The 11,905-nt window shown below is 37.9% G+C and overlaps 1 protein-coding gene across 1 annotated transcript in view; it reads left to right on the plus strand.

The window, feature by feature from the left end:
* The window catches only part of SMARCAD1 (SWI/SNF-related, matrix-associated actin-dependent regulator of chromatin, subfamily a, containing DEAD/H box 1), a 37,102-nt gene extending 26,992 nt beyond the window's left edge, over nt 1–10,110 (plus strand). The window contains exons 12-23 of the mRNA XM_062637629.1: nt 1,282–1,341; nt 1,553–1,628; nt 2,079–2,214; nt 3,241–3,378; nt 3,682–3,777; nt 4,639–4,756; nt 5,013–5,134; nt 6,307–6,495; nt 7,410–7,528; nt 8,486–8,668; nt 9,365–9,474; nt 9,785–10,110. Coding sequence (XP_062493613.1) covers nt 1,282–1,341; nt 1,553–1,628; nt 2,079–2,214; nt 3,241–3,378; nt 3,682–3,777; nt 4,639–4,756; nt 5,013–5,134; nt 6,307–6,495; nt 7,410–7,528; nt 8,486–8,668; nt 9,365–9,474; nt 9,785–9,846 — 1,409 coding nt within the window. The 3' untranslated portion in view covers nt 9,847–10,110. The remainder of the gene's footprint in view (nt 1–1,281; nt 1,342–1,552; nt 1,629–2,078; nt 2,215–3,240; nt 3,379–3,681; nt 3,778–4,638; nt 4,757–5,012; nt 5,135–6,306; nt 6,496–7,409; nt 7,529–8,485; nt 8,669–9,364; nt 9,475–9,784) is intronic.
* The last annotated feature ends 1,795 nt before the right edge of the window (nt 10,111–11,905 follow it).

Raw genomic sequence — 11,905 nt, forward strand, 5'->3', positions numbered from 1 at the left:
TCACAAAAAAAGTCAACCTGCTTGTTGAAATTTGTCTCTTTTAGCAAAGTAGTCTTTTTACTTACTAAATGTTGGCTGAAATTCCTAGTCTTCACGCTGTGCTTACAATTAGGTTTCATGGCATTTGAGACATTCAGTATCTTTTTTCTTCAGAATGTGTCAAAGCAGATCAATATCCTAAACTGATGAGGCTGTCTTTTAGATATGTATTTTAATTGTTCAGTGGCCTCAGTCAAAAGCAGACAGAATATGGTAGAATAAAATATGTCAGAAAAGCTGGTGAGTTTGGAGAAACTAGTTCTGTATGGAATTTAACCTGAATGATTATAGAAAGGAGAAAGTAGCAAGTTTAATTTAGACAGAAAATGCTGCTTTTCATAGAAAATGCATATTTGGACTTCAAAAATTCCTCTTAACACATAGAAAAATGTTGTTGTTTCAGCATCAGTTTAAAATTGCCATTTTCAGGATGCTTTTAAAATGCACTAAAACCCATTTTTTAAAATAACTCTTAAAAATGCACGTTACTTAAATCCTGAGGTGTACATAAATGTGTAAATGAAGGTGCTTTTCTGAAGTGAATTGTAGAGGCTCGTGAATTGTAGTGGCAGATTGGCTTAAGCCATCCATTTTGGGGGTGCCTGGGAAGTGCCATCTGCCTGAGCTTTCCTGACAGTTCCCTGGAGGTGTCTCCTCAGCCCCAATCTGGGCCAAGTGGCATTTAACAGAGACTCCCTCCTGGTGTGTTTTTGGGTCAGCCCTCGTGTTGGCTGTCAAGCAGCTTCCCCTTGAGCATGGTAACATCACGGGTAGCCCCTCTGCTGGCGGCACACCTAGAGCTGGGTTGGGCTGTCAAGCTTCCTTGCCTGTTCCCAGAGGCACTGATTCTCCTGATGAAACGCTTCTGGGTGCGAGTACCAGCAAATGAATTGATTTGCCCTCTGAGCAATTAACTGTCTAGGGAAGAAATGGGGCTGAAAAGTTAAGTGTTGTGTTATTTTTACATGGTGGTTACAGACCATGCAGAGTCTGTAGGACTTTAAAGTGCAAGCTGGTTAAGCAAAAGTTACTTAAAGCACTGTTGTGGGTTGTTTAATTTTCCTAAGTATTACTAGATTTTCCAGCATTTGGGATGGAAAGTTTCTTGACATTCAGTAGAATTTAAAGGGATCTGCTTTAAAATCAGATATTTGGTTTAATGCTGAGGTGGGTCTGAAGTTATGTAAGTCATAATGAAGTATAAATTATTTGTTTTCTGATTATTTTAATGATGTTTTACAGATAACTGGATAAGGGAAATTCATCTGTGGTGTCCTGATCTGAAAGTCCTTGTTTACTATGGTGAGGAATCCAGTTTAGAAATGAATCCAAAAATACAGTTGCTTTCATGGTCACCCTAAGAAAAGAGGAATTGCTCATGGAAGCATTGTTTTAAGACAGTTCTTTTAAATACACGTATTTATTGCTGAATGTGTTTCTTCATACTGTTGTAAATTTTTTATGTAAATTAATATATGTAATTGTACCCATTTTATACTTTGTTCTTTTATAGGATGCCAAGAAGACAGGAAACGTCTCAGAGGGGAAATAAGTCATAAAATGGTTGATTTTAATGTGATTGTAACTACGTAAGTACAGCAATTAAATAGCAAATGAGATTTAGTTAGCTCCTACTGACCTCTAGTGGTACAGCACAACAAACAATGTTAGGAGTTAGGTGTGGGAAAGGAACTTATTTTGTTTTCAGAGATAACTAGGATTTTATTAATGTGTGAAAGATACTATGTAGTAGAGGCTTTAGGTACTATCTCTCAAGACATACTGATAGATAACATATTACTGTGTAATAGATTTGCACAGTTTGAGGGAAAGTGTTATTGAGAGTACTGGCTCATACACTAAATTTGTCAGTAGTAAACTGTTATGGTTGGTTACTTCTAGGCAGTTTTACTTACTGCCCTTCTTGTATTCTCTCCATAACTCTCCACAATTTTAGAGTTTCTGATTTGATTATCATAAGAGTATGTCCATGTTAAATTTACATTTAATGTATCTTTTATGATGTCTTTCTCTGACAGATACAACTCTGCCATTAGCAGCTCAGATGATAGAGGACTATTTCGCAGACTGAAACTTAACTATGCAATTTTTGATGAAGGTCATATGCTCAAGAACATGAACTCTGTACGCTACCAGCACCTTATGACAATTAATGTAAGAGGTTTAGTTATATTGGGTTAGAGGGAACAACTGCTGTTTTTTCTGTTTTGTGTTTACAGGCTGGGGCAAAATGAATATTAACTGTAAAGTTCATATACACATAATGTTCCAGAAACTGCAGTATGCAAGTGGGTATAAGTGTTGGTGTGGTCTCCAGAGTGGATTCTGTGGTGGTGTTCTGGGTTCAGATAGCTGAACCCGAGACAGCTAGGGTTCAGGGAGATAAGCTCCCAAAGAAATGTACTAAATTCCTTATAGCGTCATTACAGTGACAGTTCAGTTTCAATATTGAGTGATTTCCCAGTTTTATCTCACTGTAAAAGTAAACTAAAGATGGTAAAAATGCTATTCTGGTGAGTTGTGCTGAAACACTGTAGTATTTAAGGACCTACTCTGGTCTTTAAAATAATTTTTTCTTGTAGCTTGTGGCCTGAGTCAGCATTTTGAAAAAGAGCAAACTTGAGTATAGCTCTTTCTCCAATTACTGTGATTTAGCACTGTTAGTATCTGTACAATAATAACATACATATGATCACCTACTTATGACTTGCTTTTCAAGATCATATTTTCATCAAAAGCCTTTTTAAGAAGCTGATCCTCAAGCAATTAAACTATTGCTCATACTTGCAATTCAAAACTAGTGCATAAGTAATGTATGACATAGAAATATGATGTATGAGCAATAATTAGCCAGTTACTTAAAATAAAACAAACTGTGAATAAACAAGCCAAACAAGAAAAATCCTAATAAACCCAGGAAGGCTTTTCTTAAATCTGGATTAGGCTCTTGAGTAGTCTGAAACTGACGTGTGCTCAATTCCCCACAGATCTGTAAATAGCTTTTTTTGTTTTAACCAAGAAATTATTGCATGAGACTTAAATATTTATTGAGTTTATATAGCTATAATTTAAACCAAGCTGTTTTTGGTCTTCTCCATAGCTGTGTTGTTTCTGCCAATATTAACATTTAAGCTGTTCAACTGATGTTTCTCACTGCTCTTTTCCGCTTTGAACAAACAGGCACAGCATCGCTTACTTCTGACTGGGACTCCGGTTCAAAATAATCTACTGGAATTGATGTCCCTCTTGAATTTTGTCATGCCACATATGTTCAGCAGTAGCACAGCTGAAATCCGAAGGATGTTCTCTTCAAAAACAGTAAGTAGTACATATGCTTCCCTTGAAAATAACTTTTTCTTTTTTTTTTTGCTAGAACACTGCTCTTGCTGCATAACTCATACTGGTATCTTAGGAAATGGGTAATGTGATGATAAAAGTCTAGAACATGAAGCAATGAAATGAACTATATAAAGAAATAATGTGTTATATAACAGGGCATCTCAAAATGTTAATGGTCCTGTTAGATCTGTCTGTTCCGGCTGGGTTTTTTCAATGAGTTAGAATAGTTAAGGTAGCGTTGTTACAGCTGAAAACTTCACATTCTTGCAATGTTTTCCTTAGAAGAATGTTGAAGAACAAAACACATATGAAAAAGAGAGGATTGCACATGCAAAGCAGATAATAAAACCATTCATCTTGCGAAGAGTAAAGGATGAGGTAATGTTTTATCTTTAAAATAATGGCTTCATGTTATCAAAAATCTTTTGAGACTTAACGATAAAATTTAGGGTCAAATTTTGTCGGTGCTAGTTTTAGCTTTTTATCTAGAGAGAGTAAGAAACTTGAGCTGTCTTACATCTTTCATGAGTTTGCAGGAAAAAATGTGACCTGCTGCAGCTTTGAGTTTTGATACTTACTTGCTGTCTACAGTTAAGAATTCTAGTTGGGAAAGATCTCTGAAAGATGATTTGGCACACTGAGAAGTGAGAAATCCTCCACATTAACCACAAAAATATTTGTGACTTCATAGTAATGTCATTTTATTTTAACTGAAAGGATTAAGGTAGTGAATGTGCCTATACGTATTTGTATGTATGTATGACTAGAAATGTGTGGTACAAGTTACTTTGCTGTCATCAAATTTTTTCTTTTTTCATTCTAAAATCCAAAACCTTTTTGGATTCTTCTATTTAGAATTGCATATATAAAAGCAAGGGAAAACTGAATAGTGACCTGAAAAGTGTTTCTGTGTATATGCATGCTTCAGTAGTCGGTAGTTTGAAGAGAGTATCTCTGATTAGCAGAGGAGTAGGTTCCAGGTATTGCATGTATTATTATTTCATGAAGTTTTAGAATGTGCTGGTCATGTTACTTGTTGGGGGCTGGTGGGTGTGATGTATAATCCACATCAAGTTCTAGATAAGTCAAACTGCTGACTCAGTGAGGTTGCAGCCAATTAAAGGAGTTGGGACGGGGAGAATGAACAGAGTAGCTAAAAGCAGGCTTGTAAGGTAGTACAGAGTTACTGACTGTTCTCTACAGTACTGTTTTTTACCTGGTATGCTTTTATTTTGTCAGGTCCTTAAACAACTACCTCCCAAAAAAGAATTCACTGAATTTTGTGCCATGTCTGAGAAACAGGAACAACTATACTGTGATCTCCTAAAAAAGTTGAAGAAAAATATTAAGCAGGATGGTATGTGACAGTCTTATTTCCTTTTACTGGATTTTTTTCCATGTCTGGAATGTCAAATGTGACTAAAAAGCCCTTGCTTTGTAGAAATGTCTTGATACTCATAAACTGACTGCATCCCTCCTGTGGATTTTTCTTAAGTTCAGGTTATAGATGAAATGTCAAATTCAGCTATTACAAGTAAAGTTCTGAGAGCTGGAGATGTGTCAGATAGGAATCTGTGTACCTCTCTGAATATTCCTTATTTCTTTGGTAACAGAGAAAAAGTCTGATATGGGAAATGTGATGATGCAACTTAGAAAAATGGCTAATCACCCTCTCTTACATCGCCAGTATTACACAAATGACAAGCTCAGGAAAATGTCCAATCTTATGCTCAAGGTAAGATGATGACATTCCAAAGCTGTCTTTTATTTCTCACAATTTTTAATGCAACTTAAATAGTTGTTTTTTTTTTTTTTTTTGGTCAGTCCTCTGGTCAAAGATGTGTCTTTGCAAAACTTAATTCATTATTGCTGTTTTTTTTTTTTTCTCTGCATCTATCCAATATTCTAATAAAGCTCTGTATGTGTTTAACACTGATTTTTATATCAGATATTAGAATGGAGAGAACAGCTATGGGACTGCAGTCCTCTCCTTTTCATTAGTTCCCCCTTAACACCTCTTCCTTCCATCCCAAAATTTAAAATCAAAGTAGTTATCTTGGGTGGGCATTTGACTTTACTAGTATTTTCTGATTAGCAAGAAATCCAAGCTGTACAGAACTGAAATAGGGAAGGCCTGACTATTGAATGGTTGAGGACTTTGTTTTGTTTTGTTTTGTTTTTAATTTGGCTGGAGTTAATTCCTGGGGAGTTTAGGGAAAAATGTTGCTTCTTTCTAAAGTCTAAAAAGAGAATAAAATCAGAATGTGCAACAAGGGCTTTAAGAAAGTTGCAGCTAGCTTTGAATGTCTTCGGCTTTGTTTTAAGATAAAGCCAGCCAAGGCTGGGGGGAAAGGAAGAAGCGACGCATTGGGTTGTGAAAGACTTTTGTCCCTTTTTACTCCTGCTCATACCATTGTACCCTCCAGATACGGCTTTTCTTCTCCTCTTTCTTCCAGGCATGACATACCTCTACCCACCCTACATCTTGGGCTGGGCTTCCCATGTCTTCTGCCATCTATCCAAGGATTGGACCTTCCTTTTAGGGAATATGTCATCAGGGGAAGAGCTCTGATACGGGGGTGAAAGGTCGTAGGGCTTGATGGGAACTAGGTAATTGCTATGGAGGTTATACATACATCTTAGTTTTTGGTAGTGCAAGTTCTTATAAACACTGAATTGCGAAATAATGGTCCTCTACTATAAACCTGGGGTTTCAGAGTTCATCTTCTGTTGCTTGCATGAGCCATGCCTTGGCCGTTGTCCATGTCTAGGTGTGCTACTTTGGTTTTTGGTTTGGTTTTGGGTTTTTTCTCAGAGATTCTGGATGTTGTTGTGTGGTGGTCTTGATTTTTCTCGTCTGTTTGCACGATTGTGTATTACATTATTTCGTTTCATTTCTACTAACAGGAACCCACACATCACGATGCTAACCCTGACCTTATCTTTGAAGATATGACGGTAATGACGGATTTTGAGCTGCATTTGCTTTGTGAGCAATACTCTCACGTCAATAACTTCAAGTTAGACACGGACCTGATCTTGGATTCTGGAAAGTTTAATGCACTGGACCACATTCTCTCTGACCTTAAAGAGAAGGTTGGTGCTGAAGATGTCTGAAACATCTTTTCCTGTCCATCTGAAGGGTGGCTGTAAATAACTGGTCAAATTAACATCTGCTAGCTGTATATGCAACCCAGTTGCTTTTCTGTGGAGTATTACAATGTGTTTTAGTGCATATGCAGCATTGCAAAGCAATGCTTACAGCTTTTAATGTGCAGTCCTGCCTATGCATATCCCTTTAGAGACAGCTGAAATAAGCTTTCCCATTTTCCCAAGTTTCAGAATAGTCATCCCAAGTTAACACTACTTCTCAATCTACATAGGGAGAGCATTATTTTCACAGCTCATTAACTTTGACCTTTTGTCATTTGAGTAAGTCTGTATTACATTAAAATAATCATGCATGTGTTAAGCAAGTGTAAAGATAAGATGAGGTCACTGCTTTGACTCACAGATTCAGGCTGGCTTATGTTACAAATAAGCATGTACCGTAGTACTTCAGAGTATCCTGAATTTGCACAAGGGTTTGCTGTGCATCTGTTTGATTATTTCAAAATTTATGCAAAAGGGTGCTGCTAGTCAATACTGTATGGAATATAGCTTAAGTTTTTAATGAAAATATTTTCTTGATGTTTATAGAGTGAGTAGATCTGTCATTTATGCATGTGACATGTGATTTCTAGATTGCTTGAGTCACCTAAGTGCAAAGTATCTAGAAAACAAATTGCGCTGATAAAAGGTGGGTTAATGCAGCAGCAGTACTGGATATGATACCTTCACTGAAAGTTAGTCCTGACTTGTTGCATTTCAGCATAGCCTTTTAGTTCAGAAAATAGGGATTCAAACCAAAATCAACTATGCATACATATTTGCACTAATAAGGTATTTGTGTAGTTTGTTATCTGTAATTGATGTGTTTTAAAACTTCTGTTTCACTTTGTCATTTCCAGGGAGACAGAGTTGTATTGTTTAGCCAATTTACTATGATACTGGATATCTTAGAAGTTTTCCTCAAACAAAAGGAACATAGATACCTAAGATTGGATGGAAAAACACAGATTTCTGACCGGTATGTGACTTTTTTTGCTGAAGATGAAAGGGAAAAAAATAGATGTGTGAATGGGGAGGGGAGGGAAGAGAAGGGTGTGTGACTTAAAACCTTTGCTTTGGTTTTGCAATGTGTAGAATTTTGTGGTCACTGGCCATTAACTATAGAAGGGGTTATATATAACGAGGGATTGTGCTTGATTTCAGATCGCCTTAGTAAGGATGAGGCAGAAAGGTGAGTTTTAAATGGTTGGGTTACAGTCTCGGCCACCAAAATTCAGAACTTTAGTCTTCAGCAGTTCATGGCATGTATGATTTGCTTCTGTACGGCATGCCATAACAAAAGCTCACTTGTAGATATCCCTTGGAAGTATAGTGTATACCTGTTACAATAGGCATACAAACCCGTTTTTTTCTCTAGGACAAACCATTTACTCTGTCCTTTGCAGCTAAAAGTAGTGCAGTGCTTTTCTTTGAGGTGTGCTGTTTTTCTGCTGCTTCCTGATTTTTTTTTAAATGTTTCTTAGGTGCTCTTTTCTTCATTTCATAAAACCCTTGTTACTCCTTGTTACTGCTGTGGTATTACTTCCTACTTACATCTGATGTCTGTTACTTCCCTTGTGTATGCAATTAGTACAGAAGACAGTCATGAAGCTAAATTCCTCCCCTCTCACCATTTGCTTCATGTATTTCAACCTTCCCTTGTCCTCCAGCTTGCTCTTTGTGTTCTGTGGTCATTCAAAATCTTTTTCCAACCCTCTTTTCATTCTTTGCTATTGATCTGTTATTCTGAGTATGTTTCTCTGGTCACTGCTGAGGACTATTGGTACCCTTTTTCCTTCTGCATAACATCTGTACTTTTGGGCTGCTTTGCAATGCTACTCTCCTCCCTTTCAGAAGATCATCATCCTAACTACTCGACTCTGGAGCCAGTGTAGTGGTTTCTCTGGCCTCATATATGTTTTCTTGTGTTCTGCAGGATACGTCTAATCGATGAGTTCAATAACAATAGCGACATATTTGTATTCCTCCTGTCAACCAAAGCTGGTGGATTGGGAATTAATCTGACCTCGGCAAATGTTGTTATTCTTCATGACATTGACTGCAACCCATACAATGACAAACAAGCAGAGGACCGATGCCATAGAGTAGGACAGACAAGGTAAGACTTTTTAATTGTAATGCTTGACTTTTCTTGGAGGCAAGTTCTCAAAGGAAGCTAAGAGAACAATATTTAATGATTAAAAAGGCATTTTTAAGCAGAGATTTATGTAAACCAGCTCTGGATTGTGTGGGAGCTAGGTAATTGTGTCTCAGCATGTGTTGTGGCCAGAATAAACTTTATTTACATTCTCTCCTTATTTTTTCTCCAGTTCTCCTGACTCACAAATTCTCTATAATCCTCAAATTTGCGGTGGTAAGAACTATTTCAAGGCAGATCTGAGGTCTTTGAAACTGTTTGGCACTGCTCGTTGTTCTCTTTGGGAGACTTCTAAGCTCTGAAGAGTGAAACCATGGACTATTTTAGAGTCCTCTGTCAGAATAAGCTGATGTGAGAAATAAAACACATTTAATAACTGGTATTTGTGTAGTATAGCATGAGAGGGAAGTTGTTTCTGTTAATGGAAATTTTGGTGACAGCCCAGACTTATGGTGGCTGGAGTGCCGGAGAAAGCAAGTTTTCTGGCAGTGCAGAGCACAGTTGGTCCAGACAGAAAAAACAGGAGCTTTTTCTATTGCCCTTTTGTTCATTTCCTCCTTGTTTTAAACTGAGCTGAGCAAAGGCATAGCACCCCTTTCTCTTACACTAATCCAAAGAAACTGTAAAAATTGATTCATCCTATTTTGTGGTTTTCAGGGAAGTGAAAGTCATAAAGCTAATCAGTAGGGGGACTGTTGAAGAATACATGCTCAAAATCAGTGAGGAAAAACTGAAGTTACAAGAAGATATGACTACAGCAGATTCAGGTAAGTCTATTGCACGTAGTGATGCCCACTTAAGTGAATTAAGGTTGTTGCAATGTTATTATTCTGGGAAGGAGAGGGGAAGAAAAAGTTTTTGATGCTGACAAGCCTTTTTTTTTGCCCCAAGTTAAATAAACTAGAAAGATGCATTTGTGCTGATGATTGTGCAGTTTGACAGGCAATCCCTCTGAGTTTGACCCACAGATCAATGACAGACTCTTACAAGTAGAGGATTTCATACAGGCTTGGGGATCTAGACTTTTGTGTGTGTGAAACATTTTGAGCTCTGCTAACCCTTGTTCCTATTTCCTAGGAGAAGAAGGAGCCATTCCAGCAGATATAGCCACGCTATTGAAAGCTTCATTAGGTTTCTAAATATGCCGTGAAATTTGAGGAAGAAGGCAATATTTTACTCCATGGACTCTACATTTCTGAATAACTTGAATCTTACTTACTTTTATAACTTTTGGTAGCTTATTATAATTATTTCATGTTGATGAAAATTTTTAACCCCAGTAGCATTTTTTTAATGCTTAAGAACATTGTGCCAAATGTGCCAACATTGGATGCTGAAAAAACATCTTTTACAGATTTTCAGAATGGGACCTGTATGGTCATCATTTCAATAAATCTGCTACTGTTTAAAATCTGTCAGTATTTTTATAATTATTTCTACCTCCAAATACATATATTTAAACTGTCAGTTGCACTGGATTACACGTATAGATTTTTTTATGTGCCTTATTTGACAATGCTCGACATGTCAAATACTAGACATGAGTCGTTTGATGTACCATTCTGTCTTTGTATCGACTTGCTCAAATAAAATTACACAGGTTAACCAAACGTTTCATTTTGTGGTTACTGGGGGAAGGGGAGAGGGAGAATAATTTGTATTTATAAAGCAAATAGCTTTCAAACTAGCTGAAATGTTCCATTTGAACTGATTTGGCTTTATCCAGCAGTAATTAATTACTAATGTTTCATCATTCTCCAATCACAGTTGTTTTAATGATACTGATGATAAAAGCAGAATTCCTGCCGAATGGACTTTCCATCCAGGTTGCAGGGTTTTTTGTCAGTCCTTGGTGTAGATACCAGATCTGTGTTCTGACAGCGAAGTGCCTTAAACACAAAGCGTATTTCTTGCTCTTCTCTGGAAATTTCAATGAATTTTTAATTCATCTCAGTGAAATGAAGAGCTTCAGTGCTATCAGTGGTGAGGTGTGCCTTCAGCCAAAGTTTATAATCTCCTGGCAAGGATGTGATTTGAGGAGGTAGGAGAGAAGGATGTCCATTTCCTTGGACAGTGGAAGAGACTGAAATTCAGTCTTTTGAACCCAGGAGTATTTAAGATTTAAGACTGCTGCTTTTTTTAGAAGCTGGGGAAGGCAAAGTGTGGGGAAGTTCTTATTGTCACGGCTCTCTGTTAAAGCCTCAGCTGCTGTGTGCTCTGCGCAGAGCTCAGTAGTTTGTGTGGTGTTGCGATGTGATATGTGCATATAATCAGTTAATGTAGTCCGGCTGAGCAGTGGTTACTCCTTAAACAATCTCTTAAGGGGTTTTAAGAGATTGTAGAGTCACCATACTTGGAGATACTCAAAAGCTGCCTGGGCACAGTCTTGCACAGCTGGCTGTAGGTGGCCCTGCTTTAGCAGGGAGTTCAGACCAGATGCCATTGAGAGGTCCCTTCAGCCTCAACTGTTCTGTGGTTCTTTGTCCGCATGGAAAGATGTATAGGAGAAAAAAGAAATAATGCAGCTGTCTGAAGTCTGTTGAAGAAGAGAGTGGGAGCTGAAGAAGGAGAAATCTCGAGAGAGGCAGAACAAAGCATGCAAGGAATTGGAAAGGAGGTGAAGATGCCACATTGGAATGAGCAGAAGACCGGACCTTGCTTTCAGTTGTGCTATTACCTGTTTGTCTCTGAACTGTTAGTGGTTGGTTGGTTGGTGTTACTTATATGATTCAATGAAATAATATGGTGAGAGGGAAAAGCAAGTGTGAAGGGAAATACTTTCCCAACAGTGGCCATTTTCAGCCAAGAGGATTGCCCAAGTTTTGTTGTGGCTTATCTGCTTACACCACACAGTGGGGTCCTCTTGCAAGCACTTGTCTCCCCTTGAGTTTGTATAAACCACTTGCATCTACAACCCTCCTCCTTCCCAGGGTTTCCACCTACCCGTTTACCCCAGTGCCAGAACAACAAACCATTCATTCATTCTAAACCTGGTTTCCACCACTGCCCCCCCACCAATTTGTCTTTTTAGTGGAAGAGATAGCTGCTGAACGTTTTGCAGCTGGTGTGCTTATGGAGAACCGGCACTGGTGTGAGTACCAGCTCAGCTGTGCCACTGCTTTTTGTCTGATTGGGGCTTTTGGTGGTTGGTTGTTTTTTTCAGTGGCACAGCACGTGTTTCAGAGAGGCTAAAGAAAG

This window comes from Pezoporus occidentalis, unplaced genomic scaffold, assembly GCF_034315485.1.
Source record: "Pezoporus occidentalis ecotype Australia unplaced genomic scaffold, CSIRO_AGI_Poc_V1 ctg53, whole genome shotgun sequence".
NCBI classification, from domain to species: Eukaryota; Metazoa; Chordata; class Aves; order Psittaciformes; family Psittacidae; genus Pezoporus; species Pezoporus occidentalis.